Source organism: Ochotona curzoniae, unplaced genomic scaffold (genome assembly GCF_017591425.1).
Source record: "Ochotona curzoniae isolate NIBS_2020 unplaced genomic scaffold, NIBS_Ocur_1.0 scaffold_3208, whole genome shotgun sequence".
Classification (NCBI taxonomy): Eukaryota; Metazoa; Chordata; class Mammalia; order Lagomorpha; family Ochotonidae; genus Ochotona; species Ochotona curzoniae.
Genome location: NW_024467106.1, coordinates 94,788 through 115,869, shown reverse-complemented (window position 1 = coordinate 115,869; position 21,082 = coordinate 94,788). Strand labels below are relative to the sequence as shown.

Genomic DNA, 21,082 nt, shown 5'->3' with positions numbered 1-21,082 from the left:
ACGGCCGAGGATGGCCCAGTCCTTGAGTCCCTGCACCCATGTGGGAGACCTGGGGAAAGCTCCTGGGTACTGGCTTTGGATGGACTCAACTCTGACTGTTGAAGCCATTTGGGGAGTGAACTAGCAGATGAAAAATCTTTCTCTCTCTGTAAGTCTGATGTTCCAATAAAGATAAAAATTTTCAAGAAATGAAGGAAGGGAAGGAGGGAGGAGAGAGAGGGAGAGAGAAAGGAAGCAAAGAAAGGGAGGGAGAGAGAGAAATAAATCTTTAAAAGAAAGGGTTGGGGGAAAAACCTTAAAATGCCTGGGGTTGCCTGTGTCGGCGCCAGTGCTGTGTGCGTGCTTATGTACAGCTGAGCTGCTCCTGCCTGTGGGTCTGCAGCCTGCCTCTTGAACCTGCTGCTGGTTGAGTCTGTCTGGGGCCAGCCCAGCTTTGTGGCATCTTTACATCCGTGATGTGGAGTGTTGTGCTGGTGGTTTGCCCCCACCCCTGGCTCTGGTTGCTGTCACAGTTGTCACACGGTCATGCTCCCTGTGTGCAGCTGTGTCTCAACCATTTGCCCCTACCATGGGCCATAGTTGCTGTTTTATTGGCCTCTGTTGAGGGAGAGCCTGTGCCTGCACCCGATCATAGCAGCTATGTCTTTGCAGGCAGCCACGTGGACCTGGAGAGCCAGGCCGAGGGGAAGAAGGAGGTGGAGGCAGACGACGTGATGAGGAGCGGTCCCCGGCCTATTGTCCCATACAGCTCCATGTTCTGTTTGAGCCCCACAAACCTGTGAGTCACCTTCCGCACGGTACTCCCAGCACCACCCACAGGAGCCACACAGCAACACACACAGCTGAGCCATGGGCGTCTGAGGTCACCACAACAGTGCCGCCTCAGTCTGTGGGCAGGATACAGACTCAGGTCATGTGACACTGTGACTTTCTCACACACACAGCTGTGGTAACTGTGACACACATTCTCTCACATACACAGCTGTGGTAGCTCTGCCACACACACACACACAGAGCCAGGTGAACTGAAGTAGGAGGTAGGTGTGGTGTTGAGTTGACCTCTGCCAGGTGAGGCGTGGGTGCAGGTCCTCCCAGTGAGGGTCCTGAAGGGCACTGAGAGCTGAGGGCAGTTACTCTGCCAGATAGTCCCACAGCTTCTTCTGAGCTCCAATGACACCCACACCTGCCTGCGCTGTCCCAAGCAGCCTTCCTAAAGGGCCGGCCTGGCCCCCTGTGCCCCAGGGTTACCCTGAGCTGTTCTGCCCAGCCCATCTGCTCTCTGTGTTCACCCACAGGCTGCGCCGTTTCTGCCATTACATCGTCACCATGCGGTACTTCGAGATGGTCATCCTCATGGTCATCGCCTTGAGCAGCATTGCCCTGGCCGCTGAGGACCCCGTGCGAACCGACTCCCCCAGGAACAACGTGCGTGGCCGGGGCTGGGGGTTGGGGTCCGGCATCCTTGTCTCCTCGGAAAGCACCGGGGTGTGCTTGGGCTACTGCTGCAAGGGGCTGTCCTGGAGGCCTCCATCCGTGTCTGCTCCCAGACCACTGCACATGGTCCCTGAGACCATGCTGAGAGACTGGAGGGAAGCCTGGGGCCACTGAGATGGCCCTGGCTCGGGCTCAGAGGGCAGAGGCCGCCGAGATGGCCCCGGCTCGGGCTCAGAGGGCAGAGGCCGCCGAGATGGCCCCGGCTCTGGCTCAGAGGGCAGAGGCCGCCGAGATGGCCCCGGCTCGGGCTCAGAGGGCAGAGGCCGCCGAGATGGCCCCGGCTCGGGCTCAGAGGGCAGAGGCCGCCGAGATGGCCCCGGCTCGGGCTCAGAGGGCAGAGGCCGCCGAGATGGCCCCGGCTCGGGCTCAGAGGGCAGAGGCCGCCGAGATGGCTCGGGCTTGCAGCCTGGCCATGGACATAGTTCTCCTCTATTTCCAGGCTCTGAAGTACATGGACTACATTTTCACGGGTGTCTTTACCTTTGAGATGGTGATAAAGGTGAGAATGCTACCTAATGAGGGCTTCACTCAGCTTCCCTAGTGAAGAGACAGAGGGTTGTGGGAACATATGAGGGAGCATGCACATGTATATGCACATGAGGACCATAGTGTGCACACAGTGTGACCGCTGAGGGCTGTGGTGTGTGTGTGCGCACAGTGTGACCGCTGAGGGCTGTGGTGTGTGTGTGCGCACAGTGTGACTGCTGAGGGCTGTGGTGTGTGTGTGCGCACAGTGTGACTGCTGAGGGCTGTGGTGTGTGTGTACGCACAGTGTGACCACTGAGGGCTGTGGTGTGTGTGTGCGCACAGTGTGACTGCTGAGGGCTGTGGTGTGTGTGTCTGCACACAGCATGACCGCTGTGGGCTGTGGTGTGTGTGTGTGCACAGTGTGACTGCTGAGGGCTGTGGTGTGTGTGTGTACGCACAGTGTGACCGCTGAGGGCTGTGGTGTGTGTGTGCACACAGTGTGACTGCTGAGGGCTGTGGTGTGTGCGCACAGTGTGACCACTGAGGGCTGTGGTGTGTGTGTGTACGCACAGTGTGACCACTGAGGGCTGTGGTGTGTGTGTGCGCACAGTGTGACTGCTGAGGGCTGTGGTGTGTGTGTGTGCACACAGCATGACCGCTGTGGGCTGTGGTGTGTGTGTGTGCACAGTGTGACCACTGAGGGCTGTGGTGTGTGTGTACGCACAGTGTGACCGCTGAGGGCTGTGGTGTGTATGTGCACACAGTGTGACCGCTGAGGGCTGTGGTGTGTGCACATGGGTGTGATGGCCTGGTTGCTGTGGTGTGTGTGCACAGCGTGACCGCTGAGGGCTGTGGTGTGTGCACATGGGTGTGATGGCCTGGTTGCTGTGGTGTGTGTGTGCGCACAGTGTGACCGCTGAGGGCTGTGGTGTGTGCACATGGGTGTGATGGCCTGGTTGCTGTGGTGTGTGTGCACAGCGTGACCGCTGAGGGCTGTGGTGTGTGCACATGGGTGTGATGGCCTGGTTGCTGTGGTGTGTGTGTGCGCACAGTGTGACCGCTGAGGGCTGTGGTGTGTGCACATGGGTGTGATGGCCTGGTTGCTGTGGTGTGTGTGCACAGCGTGACCACTGAGGGCTGTGGTGTGTGCACATGGGTGTGATGGCCTGGTTGCTGTGGTGTGTGTGTGCGCACAGTGTGACCGCTGAGGGCTGTGGTGTGTGCACATGGGTGTGATGGCCTGGTTGCTGTGGTGTGCCCTCAGTGTTATTCAGTGTGTGTATTCCCTTGTCACTCACTTGGCGGTACTCCGGCTCTCCTTCCGGCTCCACTGCACTTGATCCTGGATTATGAGGCAGGGAGTGGGAGGGCTTAGCTCCCCCTGGAGGCCACATGTGTTCATTGGGGCTGGAGGCCTCCGAGATAGTGGGCACAGGAGCAAGCTCTGAGTGTGTGCTGATGTCTGCCTCTGCAGAGAATGAGGCTGCCGTCTCCTGTAGTCTTCATCTTCCTTCCTCTAAGTCTCAGTTTCCAGTGATGCCTTGCTTGTGTGCACACATGTGCGTTCACATGGATGTGCCAGCTCAGCGCCCTGAGAGTCTGGACACTGGGTTTGTCTTTGTTCTGGAGTGGGTCCTACCCTGAAGTGTCTTTCTCCCCTGAAGATGATTGATTTGGGGCTGCTGCTACACCCTGGAGCTTACTTTCGGGATCTGTGGAACATTCTGGACTTCATCGTGGTCAGCGGCGCCCTGGTTGCGTTTGCCTTCTCGTAAGTAACCACCATCTCCCCCTCGGCCGTGTTAGTTCCTGGGGAGCCCTACAAGCCGTAACAGGGCTGGGTGTGTCTGGAGGAGGAGAGGACCCCGGGGCTTCGGTCAGCTTCATAACTGGCCATGTGGTGCTCTCCCCACCTTTTCAGGCCTGGGCTCCATAGGGCCTGTGTTGCCCGTGGTGCCTGGGGCTCTGCGATTGGGGCCTCATGCCACTGGCTTATGTGATATCTGCAGTGGAGGCTGGCCTCCTTGGAGACCTGGGGGATCCCATGCTCACAGCCCAGCATGGCTGGGGACATCTTCCGTAAGAAGGGGGAGACTCCCTGGGCCCTGTATGGAGGGATGGGGTTCATGGGGCTGACGCAGGGAGATGGAGCAGGTGCTGTGGGCTGAGGTCCAGGTGAGGTCTCACTTCTGACTCCGCGGGGAGAGCTGCACCGAGACAGGGGCCTCCTCTCTGCTGTTGCACCACTGACACTGTTCTTTTTGTCTTTCTGTTGCTGGACTCTCGGTAGGAGCTTCATGGGGTAATGCCTCCGCCCCCTCCCCATTCCACCCATGGCACGCACACGGCCCCTGGGCTGGGCCATCGCCACTTCACTCTCGCCATCCACCTCACTCATCCGGGCTGCATGCTAACAGCCATGTCCAGGCCACACACTCATAATTTGCTTCGGGGGTGGGGGCTGGGCAGGGCCCACTTTGGGGAATAGTCTCCCAGAAGGTAGGGTGTCATGGGAGCCAGGCTCCAGGGTGAATGTCAGCCTGGAGGACCCTCCCTGAGGGGTCCAGGGTGCAGGACACTGGCAGTGCCATTCCCTTGGCTCATCCCCGGAGCACACACTGCCTCTTTGCTGGCCACAGTGACACTGTAGCTCCCAGTCTCCCTGCCCATCTCATGGGCCTTCTCCTATGAGGATGGAAGGGAAACCTAGACTGGAGACCTGTTAGGGCCCTCAGAAATGGAGCAGGGGACTGGGACGAGAGGAGGGGCAGGAGAGGAGCCCACTTGGAGTCTGCACAGACAACAGATGGCTGCCTCCCTGTGGGAAATCTCCCAGAAGCCCCTGCTGCCTCTGCCCCCACTGCACCTGCCATCCAGTGCTGCTGTCAGCCGGGAAACTGGCATGAACATGTGTGCTGGGGCGTACTGTCACCCTGTAGTCAGCTTAGTTTGGCATTTGAAAGTGGTCGGATGTAGGCATGTGGCCATGGCCTGTGGCATTCTCTGCCCACGAGAAAGGCCTGGTCCTGTAGCTCACATTCCTCTCTTAGCTTGAGTTTGCTAAGGACAAACCTTGAGGACAGCCCAGCACCCCCCCACACAGGCCACGTCCCCATGTCCTGGCCACGCCCAAATGCAAACCGTGACCCATATGCAGGCCACACCCACCATGTGCCGGCCCTGCCTAAATGCAGACCACGCCCCTCACTCAGGTCACACCCCATGTGCCAGGCACGCCCTATTGCTGAGCATGCTCCATGTGACGACCACGCCCCCTAAATGCAGACCTTGCCCCTCAAGCTATCAACACTCTAGGGACCTCTGCTTGGGGATTCAGTGTGAATCCCTTACTGGGTTCCCCAGAACACTGGTGGCCTGGTCTGTGCACTGATCCCCAGCCTCCCATCTGAACACCTTCCACCTGTCCCTTGCTGTTTGCTGCTTTCCTGGGGAGATGGGATCTCTGCTTCCGTGTAGGTGGCTACTCCCTTCCCATCCCTCCCCTCTGCCCTACCCTGGCCTCCTCTGTTTGTGTCCACCCTGGCCTCCGCACGGCCTTTGTCCTTGTCTGACGTTGTCTTTGCCACTGTCCTTCCCTGCTCCCTTCCTTTCTGTGCAGAGACGGGGCTGCTTGGTTGGGCGTGTGAGGCAGGGCTCTTTCAGGGTACATGGTAGGAGTGCAGAAAGGGGCTCCAGCTCTAAGAGTATAGGATCGTGGTGTTGGTCCCTAGACCCGAGGAGCTGGGCTGGGGGTATAGGGAATGGCTACTGTTGTTACTTCCCAACTGGAAGCCCAGCTTTGTTGGCCTGGCCCCAACCCTGTTCCCAATGAGGCCCAGCACAGGCAGCCCACAAGAGGCAGGGCCATGGCCTCCCTGCTCCTGGGTCCTCTGTCTTAGTGGGCTGGGGGGCATGGCATCTCGCATTTGCTGTCTGCAGATCCTCCATCCTGGGGCCCAGGCCCCGTGTGCTGTGGAGCAGTATACCCCACACCTGCTGCCTAGGGGGCAGGGTACCCCACACCTGCTGCCTGGGGGGCAGAGTACCCCACACCTACTGCCTGCAAATCTTCCATCTTGGGACTCAGATCTCCGTGGGCTGGGGGGCAAGCACCACACCCCTGTCTTCTGCATCTGTGGCTTCTCCCTTCTAGAGGATCCAAAGGGAAAGACATCAGCACCATAAAGTCTCTGAGAGTCCTGCGTGTCTTGCGGCCCCTCAAGACCATCAAGCGATTGCCCAAGCTCAAGGTAGGTGTTTGAAGTTGAGGTCCTAGGGGTGTGCTTTGTGTGGGTGCGTGTGTGTGTACGCATGCCCCTACATGTGGTCACACAGTTCACACAGCTTGGCAGGCTGGACAGCAGTAACAGGGAGGGAGAAGCTTCCCAGGGCCAAGGAAGGGCTGCTGGGCTGGGTCCAGGCCAGGCAGTCCTGGTTGTGCTGGAAATCCAAGTGGGCTTGTGCTGGGAACTCATAGTGGAACACTGAAACTTCCTATAGCAGGACATCTTGGGAATAGCCCAGAAATCCAAACATCAGGCGATGTGGGGATTCCAGAGAGTTTGTGCGGAGCCTGTGGGAGGCAGCCAGGTGAGGAGTCACAGTGGTGCACCAGGGGAGGACTCTGAGGGGCAGTAACTGCAGCTGCTGGCATCGAGTTGGGATCATGCCAGGCAGTCCTCGGGTGGTGGTTGTGCACCTGCTCTGCCTAGACCAGGAGCAGCCATATGTTACCTCCTCAGCTCCAAGGGCAGCACTGGGCATGAAGGACAGGAGAGCTATAAGTTTGCAGATGTAAGAGGATCTGGGAGATGCCTAGAGATTCAGATGAGATGACAGTCGCTTTGGACTGCTGCTGTGTCCTCTGCCTGCCCTGTGCTCCTCCCCACTGATGGGCAGCAACAGGGTGAGAGACTGGCCACCTCCGCCTGGCTTGGGACATTGGGTGGGTAGCCTGGACACTGGAGTCTTCTGAGTCCAGCAGCCTCTCCTAGCATCTCCTTGCTCACTCTGTCCAGGGCAAGATAACTGCCTGTCAGTTTTCCTTGTCAAGGCAGCTAATTGTAGAACCTTCCCCTTGTCAGGGACCTGAGGACCCAGCAGGTCTCAGATGTCCCTGGGCCCCTGAGGCTCTGAGCCTGGCTCCCCGCCCTCTGTCCTGGTCCCATCCACTCTCTCCCCTGTCCAGCCCCGTTCTTTGTGTCTCTGGCCCCATCCCTCCCTTGTGGCCCTAACCTCAGGGTTCAGCCCTGCCCTGCCACTCACAGCTCTGGCCCCACCCCTTCCCTTGTGGCAGCTCTGGCCCTGCCCCTTCCCTTGTGGCAGCTCTGGTCCCGCCCCTGTGCCTGCCCCTCACAGCCCCTGCCTGTCCCTGCAGGCGGTGTTTGACTGCGTGGTGAACTCCTTGAAGAACGTGCTCAACATCCTCATCGTCTACATGCTCTTCATGTTCATCTTCGCTGTCATCGCCGTGCAGCTCTTCAAAGGAAAGTTCTTCTACTGCACTGACGAGTCCAAGGAGCTGGAGAGGGACTGCAGGTAAACTGAGGTGGCGGGACAAGGCCTGCGAGTCCCTTAGCACCCCTGGAGGTTCACTGGCTCTCTGCTGGGTCTGGGGATCACCCAGAGGCTCCCAGCACTTCCTTCTCAGCAGGACCCAGGAGCAGCTGTGTCCTGAGCTGACTACTTCCTGCCCCAGACATGCAGGGAGCACTGGGTTTTTATGGAGCCACAGACTGCAATCCTGGATATCAGATTGGGCCCTGACCCTGACCCTTGTCCTGACCCTAACCCTAATCCTGACCCTAACTTGGAGCCACTCTCACCTTTGTGCCAGCCCTGAGGTCTGCCTGGGTCTGGCCCTACCCTCAAAGCAGGTGCCAGAGGTGCCTTTAGGGGAGTGGGGCGCAGTGTGGGCTGGAAGGTCGCATGGGCAGTTGTCTCATGTGGACACCCCAGAGCTTTCCATCTTCTGTGTCCCTGGCCAGTCCATGGGCTTTCTGAGTGGCGCTCACGTCTGCTCGGGAGCCATGTGAGGACTGCCGTCATGGGCCGTGTGGACTGTGTGGGTGCTTGCCAATGTGGCTGCTTCCCCCAGGCCTGGCCAGTGTTGCCCCAAAGTGGAGGAGCGCCCCCTGGCTCAGTGTGTGACCTGTGTCTCCTGCCTCAGTCCTGGGGAGAGCAGTGTCCATAGAAGCCCCCACGGGCTGGGGTGATGACCAGGAGATGGTGCCCCATGCCCGCTGGCTGTGGAACTTAGGTGTTTTCTGGGAAAAGTCTTGGCCTGTTCTCCTGGGTGGGTCTCCATCTCTGGTCGTATGCAGGTCCTACAGGCTCTGGGCAGGACCTTGGTCAGCTGAAGGATCGTGGTAACTACCTGTGCCAGGGACTCGGTGCCCTTTCAGCATACCTTCCTGATTTTACTATAATCCAAATTGTGTTTTATTCCTTTGTACCACAAGACACCTGTTGCATGAGGGGGTACCTTCTGCCTTTGATGGGAAGACCTGTGTTCACTGGGACTGATCTTTGGGCTCGGCCTGCAGGTGCCCAGAGCCTGCGCTGTTGGAAAATGACTGTTGAGATGGGATCTGCAATCCTACCTTACATATTATTCAAACAATTCATTTGGAGAGTACAGTTTGAGGGGTTTTAGAATATCCATCATGCATGCTACCATCCCCACAGCAAAGTTAGGACATTCCCAAACCCCAGAAAGTAAATAGACTTATGCCCTGTATCTACACCTGTGCTGTGTCCACACTCCACCCTGAACAGCCCCTTGTGTATGTTCTATTTCTGTGGAGCCCCCTGTTCTGGGCCCTGTGTGCACACACAGTCCCACCCCATGGTGGCCTTGCTCATGCTGTGCAGTCTTGGGGATCAGCTCCTGTGTGTGCGTCATCCCCTCTCCTGCATATTTACCCACATGTTGGCAGGCGCTGTGTCCCCTCTACAGCTGTGATGAGCACCGCTGTGGTGGGCACTTGGGAAACATCTTGATTCTCTCGAGTGTCCACCTGAAGTGAGCGGGTGATGAGGTGGTCACTTGGGGTTGGCAGCCCAGCATGTTGGTGCCAGGGTGACTGAATCTGTTAGGGTTCACCCCAACAGTGCACAGGGATTCTGTTTTCCTGGCTTCTGGTCTCGTGGGTAGCTTTGGCATGCTTGGGCTTGATGCCTGGTGCTGTTGGCATCTTTTCTTGTGCTTCCTGATGTCTGTTCAGAGCCTGTACCCACCTTAAATACTTTCATGTTCACAGTTGTCTGTAAGCTCTGGACCAGGGTGAGGAACACCTGATCCACGGGATGTGTAAGATGCTTGATTGGAGGGAGGGATGTGGCACTGACTACCAGCAGTGGGCCAGCTGTGGGCTGCTGGCCCTGGGTGGACACACTCCCCTGCAGGGATCTCAACAGCAAGGGTCTGCATCTGCAGCCTGACTTTTCACTCACCTGCTGCTACCCTTTGAAGCATGGAGTGTGGAACTTAGTGAAAGCTCCGTTCCTGCCTCAGAACCCTTCCCAAATATGAGTTCTTGAAGATTTGCTTTCCTCTCTTCTAAGGTGTTTATGTTTTTATTGTTCCTGCTTTTTGTATTGAGACCTCTAATCCATTTTGGGCTCATGTTAGGGTATGGCGTGAGTTGGGGTTCACATGAATTCTTTTGTATCTGGGATGAGTAGCCTCCAGCTACCCCCAGGGACTTGTGTCACGGATGCTGCCATCTCTCTTGCGAGGGTCTCGGGGTCCTTCCCAGCATCTGCCGACCCTATCCACAGACAGTTTGGATCTGAGCAGCTAATCCTGACATGCGGCCTCCTCTGCCCCCATCCCCAGGGGCCAGTACTTGGATTACGAGAAGGATGAAGTGGAAGCCCAGCCAAGGCAATGGAAAAAGTATGACTTCCACTACGACAATGTGCTCTGGGCCCTGCTGACACTCTTCACGGTGTCCACAGGAGAAGGCTGGCCCATGTAAGTACTGGCTGCCTAGCAGGGGGATGGGTGATCACCCTGAGCACTGCCTCCCCAGCTGGCTGTGACACCATCTCTGCCCGGCCCAGGGTACTGAAACACTCCGTGGACGCCACCTACGAGGAGCAGGGCCCGAGCCCTGGGTACCGCATGGAGCTGTCCATCTTCTACGTGGTCTACTTCGTGGTCTTCCCCTTCTTCTTTGTCAACATCTTTGTGGCCTTGATCATCATCACCTTCCAGGAGCAGGGGGACAAGGTGATGTCTGAGTGCAGCCTGGAGAAAAATGAGGTGAGTAGATGTCCTTCTGCCTTTGTGCTGGGCGTGGGCTGTGCCTGGATGTGGGGCCAGTTGGCGTGGGATTTGTGGGCAGGTGAGGGTCACTTGGCATGGTCTGTGGGTGGGGTGGGGTCACTCAGTGTGGTGTGTGTGTGGGGTGGGGTCTTTTGGTGTGGTCTGTGGGTGGGGTGGGATCTTAGGGCGTGGTCTGTGGGTGGGTTGGGGTCACTCAGTGTGGTGTGTGGGTGGGGTGGGGTCTTTTGGTGTGGTCTATGGGTGAAGATGGGGTTTCTTGGTATGCTCTGTGGGTGAGGTGGTGTCTTTTTGCGTGGTCTGTGGGTGAGGTCTTTTGGTGTGGTGTGTGGGTGAAGATGGGGTCTCTTGGTGTGGTCTGTGGGTGATGAGAGGGTCTCTTGGTGTGGTCTATAGGTGGGGTGGGGTCTTTTGGCATGGTCTGTGGGTGAGGTGGGATCTCTTGGTGTGGTCTGTGGGTGGGTTGGGGTCTCTTGGTATGGTCTGTGGGCGGTGAGGGGTCACTGAGTGTGGTCTGTGGGCGGTGAGGGGTCACCCAGTGTGGTCTGGGGGGGGGTTGAGGGGTCACTCAGTGTGGTCTGCTCCTCCCGGTAAGACGGCCAGGCCCGGGCTGCTCCCATCACCCTCCCCGCTGCAGGGCCTGTGTGCTCTCAGGATTAACCCTCAGCACCTGGTGCTCCCCTCTCCCTGTGCAGAGGGCTTGCATCGACTTTGCCATCAGCGCCAAGCCCCTGACGCGCTACATGCCTCAGAACAAGCAGTCATTCCAGTACAAGACGTGGACATTTGTGGTCTCACCCCCGTTCGAATACTTCATCATGGCCATGATCGCCCTCAACACAGTGGTGCTGATGATGAAGGTGTGCGGGGATCCCCCGAAGGTAGCTGGGCTCTCACCGAGGCCATGGGAGAGGACGCCTGTGGAATCCCACTGCCCTGTGCTGTCTTTGGGCTGAGGCAGTGAGAAGGTTCCAGAAGACTTGAATGGGGAGGTGGGGGTGTGTCCTATGCTTGCCCATGGTGAGGCTGGGGTGGTTGCTGAGCCCAATGGGCCTCCTTCTGGCAGTTCTACGACGCACCCTATGAGTACGAGTTGATGCTGAAGTGCCTGAACGTGGTGTTCACATCCATGTTCTCCATGGAGTGCGTGCTGAAGATCATCGCCTTTGGGGTGCTGGTACGTCTGCACACCCTCCCAGCCCTGCAGCCCTTCCTCTGCACAGTGGTCTTTGGGGCTTGTAGTTTGGAACCAGGGAGTCCCCTGCCCCACCCTGAGCACTTGTGACTGGGAGGAAGGCAGGGCCAGGTCCCTGCTCTCCAGACACACAGCCTTAGTTCTGTACCTGCCCTGGCCAGGCTGTGTCGGCAGACCTGGGTGTAGCTTCTGTTGACACTGGCAGTGTTCCCTGACTGCGGGGTGGCCCGTCTGTCCTGCTCACCCCAGCCCCCTGTGTGGACAGCCATCCCCTGCCCCAGCACTGACTGCCTTCTCTCTCTGCAGAACTACTTCAGAGATGCCTGGAACGTCTTTGACTTTGTCACTGTGCTGGGAAGTATTACCGATATTTTAGTAACAGAGATTGCGGTGAGTGGCTTCTGCTGTTCTCTCCACTGCCTCAGAGTGGCGCTCTTCTAGAAGGTGTTCCCCCAGGGCATCCTCCTTGCCCTGGAATTCCAGGAGCCCCTGCAGAAATGGCACTGGGGACTGGGTGTTATCTCAGCAAAGATTCCCCATCGAGTAAATGTATTCCCTGAGGTCTCCTGGGCTTGTGGCCTAAGAACCCCCTTGGTGACAAGTGACCAAAAAGACAAGTCTTTCACAGGCACTGTGTCTAACACATATGTGTCTAGCCACTTGGTGTCAGAATGTGTAAATTGGAACAGAGCCTATGTGTTATAGTGTCAGGTACTCAGGGTTAGGGGGACGGGAAGTTGCTGCGTGCGTGTGTTGAGAGACACTGATGTTTATAAGCCTCCTTTTATGGATTTTAAAGGACCAAATTATGAAGCAGAATTCCTGAAATGTGACATGTTGACTTGCTGGTCTTGGGTTAGATTCCTAGGAGCGGACACTGAAGTAGGGATTCCTGTGTATCTAAATGGTGTAGGATGTCCATCGACTTCCCCCAGGGGCCTGTAGCTCCAGCACAATGATCAGGGAACACCCCCAGGAAGCCTTCCTGTTGGCTTTCAGGCCTGAGGACCCCCAGTTGCCCAGGGGCTGTTGGGGATTCTGATATTCCTTGGTGTACACTTCCCACTGTCCTCCAAGCCACACCTCTGGATTGGCCACAACTGACAGAGGAAGGTGAGCGCAGAGGCCACCCCAGAGCCCTGCGGTGATGGCGAGAGGGGCTGCTCTTCTCTGCCCTGTTTGCTGCATTTCCCCAGCTGGGCAGCCAGTCGCGTGTGCAGCACCCATCCCTAGGAGGAGTGTTGCCATGCCAGTATTACTCCCTTAAGGCCCTGAGATGCTCCTTCTACAGCTCCTGTTGGTGCCCCTGGGTGATGTGGTGCTGAGTGCTTCTGTGTCCTTGGAACCCTGTGCTGGGCAGTGTGCAATGCTAATGCAGGCCCAGGCCCTGCCTCAGCAAAGGCGGCCTTCACACCCGGGTTGTGGATCCTGCCAAAGCCTGTCCTTTGTAGGCTGGGGAGTTCCAGGGCAGTTGGCTCCCCACCAAGTGGCTGCTTGACAGAAGGCACCATGACCCATAGAGGCCCTGGGTTGGTGTCAGCTGAGTGGTCAGCACTGGCCATGGCTACACCAGCCTTGCTGGAAGATGTTGGCAGTTGTGGCCCTCCATCCATGGATACATTCTGTAAACAGTAGTACTGATGAGACCTGGTCTGGCTGGCATCTGTTGGCTAATTTAACCAGCTGAAGCCGCAGCACCATAAGAGCCTCTGGTGGGCACTCACAAACACAGGACCCTTCCAGGCCCACTCCATGTGCATCTTCCCCAGGTCCTGCATGGGGATCCTGGAACATAGGGACTTCTTTCTCCACATAGACGGGGCGACCCCAAGCACTTCCAAGAGCCTGCCTTATCCCTGGCTTTCAGTTGTCCTGCAGCACCCCTAGGGAGGCCTGGGCTGGCCCATCGTGAGCTGAGAGTGAGGCAGGAGCCCTTAGGAGGCCTAGATGGCCATTATGAGCTGGAATCTAGTGGAAGCAAAGCCTGCACGAAGCAGGACCCCTATGGGGGCCGGGATGACCGCTTGTGAGCTAGCCTGAATGGTGGCAAAGCCTGCATGAGGCCCTGAGGTATGTGTGGGTGGAGCGGGGCAGCTATCCAGTGCCTGCCCTGCAGACACACTCAGCAGAACCCCAGGGGGCCCACGTCCTTGTCCCCAAAGCTGCTGGCACCCTGGTGTCCTAGACATGACTGTGCCTGGCAGGTGCTGTGGGGCCCTTGTGTAGCGGCTGCTCTTCCACCCACCCCATGAAGCAAGAGGCTGCCCAGGGTCTTGGTCTACTGCATACAGCTCTATAGTGCCATGAGAGCCTCTGGAACATATGTGTGTCTTGGGGCTTGAGTGGTGGGGCTGACAGTACTGTGTGGATCTGCCATGAAACTCCCTGGCACTCAGACCTGTCCTCAGGCAGCAGAACTTCCCAAATGGTAGACACCATCTGTAACCTAAAACAAGAGCAGAGGGTAAGGTTTAGTGACTTCCTGCCTCTCACTCTGGAGTCCAGGCTGGACCCTGAGTGCTTCCTGACATGGGTTGTGCCCCATGTCCTGGTCAACATGTCTACCCCAGCCATGCATCAGTCCAGCAGTGGGCCAGCTAACCAGGCCAGGCTTAAAGGCCGAACCCGCAAATGTCTTCAGGAGTGCCAGCTACCTCTGCCCCTCAGCCATGGGGCCTGGCAGAGTGTTCCCTCAGCACGTGACTGTGTGCCAGGACTAGAGGCTGAGCAGGCCTGTCTTGGTGAAGACCCCAACTCTGAGGTGGCAGGGAGCCCTGAGCCTGCTGTTCCATTACATGTCACACATCATGCTTAGTGAGAATCGGTGTGAACGGAGTGACTGAGTGAGGGAGTGCTCGCTACCCCAGGTCTGTGACCTCAGTGAGATGGCACTCAGCCCCACCCTGAAGGGGTGCAGCCTTCCCATGGACCACTGGACTGGGGTGTTGGTATCTGGAACCTACTTCCTGGCTTCTGCCCAGTCTTGCCCCTCAGAGAGCCAGGGATTCACTCCTGAAAGTTGATGTGGGATTTGGGCAGATAAATTCTAGCTGTGTTGGAGGTACACTGGAGCACCCCAAAGACAGGCCTGGCCTCTCTGTGCTCATGCTCTGCCCTGGAACCGCCCTGTTTCTGCTTCCTAGTGTCACTGTTGGCTTGGGCCTTGTGCCGGCAGCCTTAAAGAGAAGCAGGATTCTGCTCTCTGGAAAACGAGCTGTCTCTTTGGGCGAGGTGGGGGATGAGCTCTCTGGTGCTCCAGGGTCCTTCCTCGGGGAGGCCCTCACTCCTTGAAGCTGTGGGCCTGGGGAAGCCTGTGAGGGTCATGGCTGCCCACAGCAGTGCTGGCAGGAGGTTGTGGGCACCTGCTTGGAGGATGTTGACTCCGCACAGTGTCCCACTGGCTGTCTCCTTGCACGTGAGAGCCGTGGCCTGGTAGCTGTCACCAGGGCTTCCTGGTTGGTCTCAGCCTTGTCACAGCTCTGGAGGTACAGTGAGCTATCCATGGCCATGTGCGCTTCTTTCCTCCAGGGCTGAAGCCAGAAGACAGGAACCAACCTGTGTCTCCCCATTGGGTGGCAGAGCCCCAGCACTTGGGCATGTGGGCCATCCTTTGCTGCATTCCTGGGTGCGTTAGCAGGAAGCTGGTTTGGGACTTGAAGCAGTGCTCCAATATGGGATCCTGGTGCTGTCAGCGGCAGCTTCACCCATCAAGCCAGAGCGCCCCTTATTGGTGCCACACAGTAGGACCTACTGCCACCTTATACTAGCAGAGGAGAATTTAGCCAGCAGTGCCTAAGGGACCTGTCCTGAGAGGTGCTTCCATGAACCCACCTGGGGCTGATGGTAGTAGGATCAGACCTGGGGTCCCCATGTGGTAGATGTGACGGAGTGCCAGAAGGGGGCGGGGACGGCATTCCACATGTCAGTCCCATGGAGCACAATTCTGGCTTATTCTACAGGGAGGCTCTGGGGTCCTGTGGAGCCACAGCTGGACCTCCACCTGCAGGGCTGGAGTCTTGGGAATTTGGGCATTAGGAGACCGGGGCACGGGCCAGCATTGTCATGTAGCAGGTGAGGCTGCCACCTGCAGAACCGGCATCCAATATGGGCTCTGGTTTGAGTCCTGGCTGCTCCACTTTCTATCCAGCTCCCTGCCTATGGCCTGGGAAATGGGGAATGTGGAGAATGGTCCAGGTCTTTGGGACCCATACAGGAGAACCAGAGGACGCTCCTGGTCCCTGGCTTTGGATCAGCTTAGCTCCGGCCGTTGCCACTATTTGGGGAGTGAATCAGCAGATGGAAGATCTCTCCATGTCTCTCCTCTCTAACTCCACCTTTAAAATAAAAAATAAAAATTTTAAAGGGTAGGCGGGGTCAATGGGGATATAAGCTCGCTGGGAGCTGGTATAGAGAACAGTAGCCAGTGCCCTCTGCGTCTGAGGACAGAAATTTCTGGATAAACCACAGATCAAAACAGAAGAAGAATGGGATCAGAAAATTACCCAACTCACAGCACCCCGAGGACATGGCAGGGCAGGGTGCCTGTCCAGGGGCTCAGGGTTGGAAATGCAGAGAGGAAGTGGCCTCTATATTGGACATGTCCCGACTGTGCCCTGGACAGAAAAGTGACAGTGCCATTCCCACAGCATTCACACCTAGCCTGCTCTCTGTGTGGTCCAGGGTGCCTGGGAATGTGCAGGCTGAGCCTAGCATCTAGAGGAGTATGCAGTGTTTTAGAAGGGCTGAGCCTCTGCCCATGTTGGCTTCCATGCAGGGTCCCTGAATGGATTCCTCGGGAACAGAGATGAATGACTATTTGAAAGCAATTCACAGTTTGAAATGTTTATATTAAAAGAGTGAAGTATAAAAATTAAGGCAGGAAGCATCCAGCAAGTAAGAAAAGAGAATAGCAGAGGAAAGCCCAATTAAGTAGAATAAAAACTAGAAATTACAGAAATAGGAAGTATATAAGCTTAGTAGAAAAAAATTCAGTAAGTCTAGGGCCCAGCGGCGTGGCCTAGCGGCTAAAGTCCTCGCCTTGCACGTGCCGGGATCCCTTATGGGTGCCGGTTCTAATCCCAGCAGCTCCACTTCCCATCCAGCTCCCTGCTTGTGGCCTGGGAAGGCAGTCGAGGATGGCCCAAGGCTTTGGGACCCTGCACCCTTATGGGAGACCCAGAAAGAGGTTCCTGGTTCCCGGCTTCAGGTCGGTGCAGCACTGGTTGTTGTGGTCACTTGGGGAGTGAATCATCGGATGGAAGATCTTCCTCTCTGTCTCTCCTCTTCTCTGTATATCTGACCTTGTAATAAAAATAAATAAATCTTTTAAAAAATTCATCAAGTTTAAAGACTTAAAAATGAATATAACCCTGGCAGGATTAACCAGAGAAAAACTGCCAAATAAACAATGTAAAGAAGGGAAAAGGGGTCCTGACTAGACAAAACAATATGTTGAACAGCTTATGCCATACATTTGAGAACTTGTATATGTGGGACATTAGAAATATATAAATTTACCCAAATGATTTGCAGATTCTATGCAATCCCAGTGAAATGTCAGAGTTAGTCTTTGTGTTATGGAACTTCACAAGCTACTTCGAAAAAATTGTTTTTCTTTTCTAAAAGGCAGAGTTACAAAGTGAAGGAGACAGAAAGAGAGAGAGACACAGAGATATTCAGATCTTCCATCCACTGGAAGATCCCAGTTGGCCACAGCAATTGGGGTTATGCCAGGCTGAAGACCAGGAGCCTGGGAGTCCCTCGGTCTCCACTGTTCTAGGTACATCAGCAGGGAGTTGGATTGGTAGTGGAACAGCCAGGACTTGAACTGGAACCCAAATGGGATGCTTGTGTCACAAGCAGCTTAACCTACTGTATCAATGTTGGCCCAAACTGTTTCTAAAATTTTAACAAAGTCAAGGCCTGACTCAAGATCTATAAGATTTATTAGGGCAGCACAGTGGTGTATCAGGTCAATCCTCTGCCCACATCGCCAGCTTCCCATATGGGTGCTGTTGTGTGTCAAGCTGCTCCACTTCCCATCAAGTTCCATGCTAAAGGGCTGGGAAAATAGCAGAGGATGGTCCAAGTGCTTGGGCCCTGCCACCCAAGAGGGAGACCCGGGTGGAGCTCCTGGCTTCTCATCAGAGAGGGCAGCACAGGCTCTGTGTCAGTAGGAATTTGGTGTAAGTCCTTCACTTAGAAGAGGATCTGGTAGGAGTCTGGGACATGAGCGAAGGGAGGAAACAGGAATGAAAGGTGTGATGTCCTGAAAGTCATCACTGTACTGCTGGGGCTGCGTGTGACAGGTGCCCTGGGCACATGGAGCAGGCCAGATGCTCCATCAAGTGACAAAGGTCAGGCTGGGTGGGACCACAGAATGTTGAATCTCCTCTGCTCTGGCCTGACCTGAATACGTCCTTGGGAAGGATGTCAAAGTGGACACTAGCTGTCAGGCCCTGAGCTGGACACTGCCATGTGGTCACTAGGTGTCGGGCCCTAAGCTGGATGTGGTGCCATGTGGACACTGGGTGTCGAGCCCTGAGCTTGACACTGTGCCATGTGGACACTGGGTGTCGGGACCTAAGCTGAACATGGTGCTGTGTGGACACTGGGTGTCAGGTCCTGAGCTGGACAGGGTGCCATGTGGCATTCCTGCTGTGAGTCAGTTGGTGCTATAGGTTGGAGTGGTGCAGAGCAGCTCTTCAGTTCTGGATGTGGATGGAGGTTGGAGTGGTGGATGGACCACACAGGTGTGAAGGCTGAGATGAGAATCCCGCCTTTTGTCATGAGCACTTGGAGTGTGGATTACCCTTCATGGACTGACAATGACTGTGTGGGGCAGGGTTAGGGTTAGGGCAGGTCAGTGTACAGTTGGACAAAATAGGTTTGAGTTTCCGGTCAGACTTCCTGAAGGAAGGCCATCTGCCAACTGGGCAGATGAGCACAGAGGTGGAAGAAAGAGGCAGGCCAGTGACACTGCACAGTGACCTCTGAGATGACATGAGGTCAGTCCAGCCATCAGTGCAAGAGAGCAACAGCCAAGAGACTCCTTAGTAAATCCGTAAGAAAAATGAGCAGGTACTCTTCTGAGCTGGCTGCTGATCATGTGGGAATTTATTTTATTTAGGGTTAGTATACATCATATATTCGTAAAAATTGATGATCTGGATAACTGTAGCAAGAAAGCTGGAAAACTGCAAAGTGCTGTGGTGTGGTGTGTTCCCTGTGTGCACACATCTCCTGCTGTGGTGTGGTGTGTTCTCTCTGCACACATCTCCTGCTGTGGCGTGGTGTGTTCCCTGTGTGCACACATCTGCTGCTGTGGTGTGGTGTGTTCCCTGTCTACACACATCTCCTGCTGTGGTGTGGTGTGTTCCCTGTGACTGCGCACATCTCCTGCTGTGGTGTGTGTTCCCCGTCTGCACACATCTGCTGCTGTGGTGTGGTGTGTTCTCTCTGCGCACACATCTCCTGCTGTGGTGTGTGTTCCCCGTCTGCACACATCTGCTGCTGTGGTGTGGTGTGTTCTCTCTGCACACATCTCCTGCTGTGGTGTGGTGTGTTCCCTGTGTGCACACATCTCCTGCTGTGGTGTGGTGTGTTCCCTGTGTGCACACATCTCCTGCTGTGGTGTGGTGTGTTCCCTGTGTGCACACATCTCCTGCTGTGGTGTGGTGTGTTCCCTGTGTGCACACATCTCCTGCTGTGGTGTGGTGTGTTCCCTGTCTACACACATCTCCTGCTGTGGTGTGGTGTGTTCCCTGTGACTGCGCACATCTCCTGCTGTGGTGTGGTGTGTTCCCTGTGTGCACACATCTCCTGCTGTGGTGTGGTGTGTTCTCTCTGCACACACCTCCTGCTGTGGTGTGGTGTGTTCCCCGTCTACACACATCTGCTGCTGTGGTGTGGTGTGTTCCCTGTGTGCACACATCTCCTGCTGTGGTGTGGTGTGTTCCCTGTGACTGCGCACATCTCCTGCTGTGGTGTGGTGTGTTCCCTGTGTGCACACATCTCCTGCTGTGGTGTGGTGTGTTCCCTGTGTGCACACATCTCCTGCTGCTGTGGTGTGGTGTGTTCCCTGTGTGCACACATCTCCTGCTGTGGTGTGGTGTGTTCCCTGTCTACACACATCTCCTGCTGTGGTGTGGTGTGTTCCCTGTGTGCACACATCTCCTGCTGTGGTGTGGTGTGTTCCCTGTCTACACACATCTCCTGCTGTGGTGTGGTGTGTTCCCTGTGTGCACACATCTCCTGCTGTGGTGTGGTGTGTTCCCCGTCTACACACATCTCCTGCTGTGGTGTGGTGTGTTCCCTGTGTGCACACATCTCCTGCTGCTGTGGTGTGGTGTGTTCCCTGTGTGCACACATCTCCTGCTGTGGTGTGGTGTGTTCCCCGTCTACACACATCTCCTGCTGTGGTGTGGTGTGTTCCCTGTGTGCACACATCTCCTGCTGTGGTGTGGTGTGTTCCCCGTCTACACACATCTCCTGCTGTGGTGTGGTGTGTTCCCTGTGTGCACACATCTCCTGCTGTGGTGTGGTGTGTTCCCTGTCTACACACATCTCCTGCTGTGGTGTGGTGTGTTCCCTGTGTGCACACATCTCCTGCTGTGGTGTGGTGTGTTCCCTGTGACTGCGCACATCTCCTGCTGTGGTGTGGTGTGTTCCCTGTGTGCACACATCTCCTGCTGTGGCGTGGTGTGTTCCCCGTGTGCACACATCTCCTGCTGTGGTGTGGTGTGTTCCCTGTGTGCACACATCTCCTGCTGTGGCGTGGTGTGTTCCCTGTGTGCACACATCTCCTGCTGTGGTGTGGTGTGTTCCCTGTGACTGCGCACACATCTCCTGCTGTGGTGTGGTGTGTTCTCTCTGCACACACCTCCTGCTGTGGTGTGGTGTGTTCCCCGTCTACACACATCTGCTGCTGTGGTGTGGTGTGTTCCCTGTGTGCACACATCTCCTGCTGTGGTGTGGTGTGTTCCCTGTGTGCACACATCTCCTGCTGTGGTGTGGTGTGTTCCCTGTGACTGTGCACATCTCCTGCTGTGGTGTGGTGTGTTCCCTGTGTGCACACATCTCCTGCTGTGGCGTGGTGTGTTCCCTGTGTGCACACATCTCCTGCTGTGGTGTGGTGTGTTCCCCGTGTGCACACATCTCCTGCTGTGGTGTGGTGTGTTCCCCGTCTACACACATCTCCTGCTGTGGTGTGGTGTGTTCCCTGTGACTGCACACATCTGTCTAGGAGCTCTTGGTCCTGATTGTTTCCTGAGAGGGGCAGGTTGACTACAATTCAGATGCTGTTGGCCTCCCCAAGGCACAAAATGCATGAAGACACAGACACTGTGCTCATTGTAGTGAGGACCCTTGTGGAAGACCCCATACACATGCAACTTCTTTTTGACAGAATGTCCAACTTTTGCTCTCAAGTGGGCAGGAGGAGGAGGGGTGCATCGAGGTGCCCTTGCTGGCAACACGGCAGAGGGCAGTGGTACACGGTGGCTTCTGGGGAAGTAGACGGTGTACTTAAGAGGTCTGTCCCATGCACTTGCAGCATTTTGTCCCTCCTTGGCTGGCTGGTCAAGGCCCAGGCTGCTGGTGGTAAGTCTGGCCCAGCTTCCAGCAAGCTCTCCCTG

The 21,082-nt window shown here is 56.2% G+C and overlaps 1 protein-coding gene across 4 annotated transcripts in view; it reads left to right on the top strand.

Annotated features, from left to right (window-relative positions):
- Window positions 1-21,082, top strand: part of CACNA1B (calcium voltage-gated channel subunit alpha1 B) — a 148,949-nt gene that overhangs the window by 86,627 nt on the left and 41,240 nt on the right. For 3 of the 4 annotated variants that reach the window (XM_040962830.1, XM_040962828.1, XM_040962831.1), the window contains exons 21-31: window positions 652-778; window positions 1,296-1,425; window positions 1,934-1,993; window positions 3,627-3,733; window positions 6,116-6,212; window positions 7,340-7,500; window positions 9,803-9,940; window positions 10,030-10,231; window positions 10,948-11,112; window positions 11,319-11,429; window positions 11,754-11,837. In XM_040962830.1, coding sequence (XP_040818764.1) covers window positions 652-778; window positions 1,296-1,425; window positions 1,934-1,993; window positions 3,627-3,733; window positions 6,116-6,212; window positions 7,340-7,500; window positions 9,803-9,940; window positions 10,030-10,231; window positions 10,948-11,112; window positions 11,319-11,429; window positions 11,754-11,837 — 1,382 coding nt within the window. Of the gene's footprint in view, window positions 1-651; window positions 779-1,295; window positions 1,426-1,933; window positions 1,994-3,626; window positions 3,734-4,252; window positions 4,265-6,115; window positions 6,213-7,339; window positions 7,501-9,802; window positions 9,941-10,029; window positions 10,232-10,947; window positions 11,113-11,318; window positions 11,430-11,753; window positions 11,838-21,082 lie in introns of all 4 variants that reach the window. The other variant, XM_040962829.1, reaches the window with a different exon arrangement.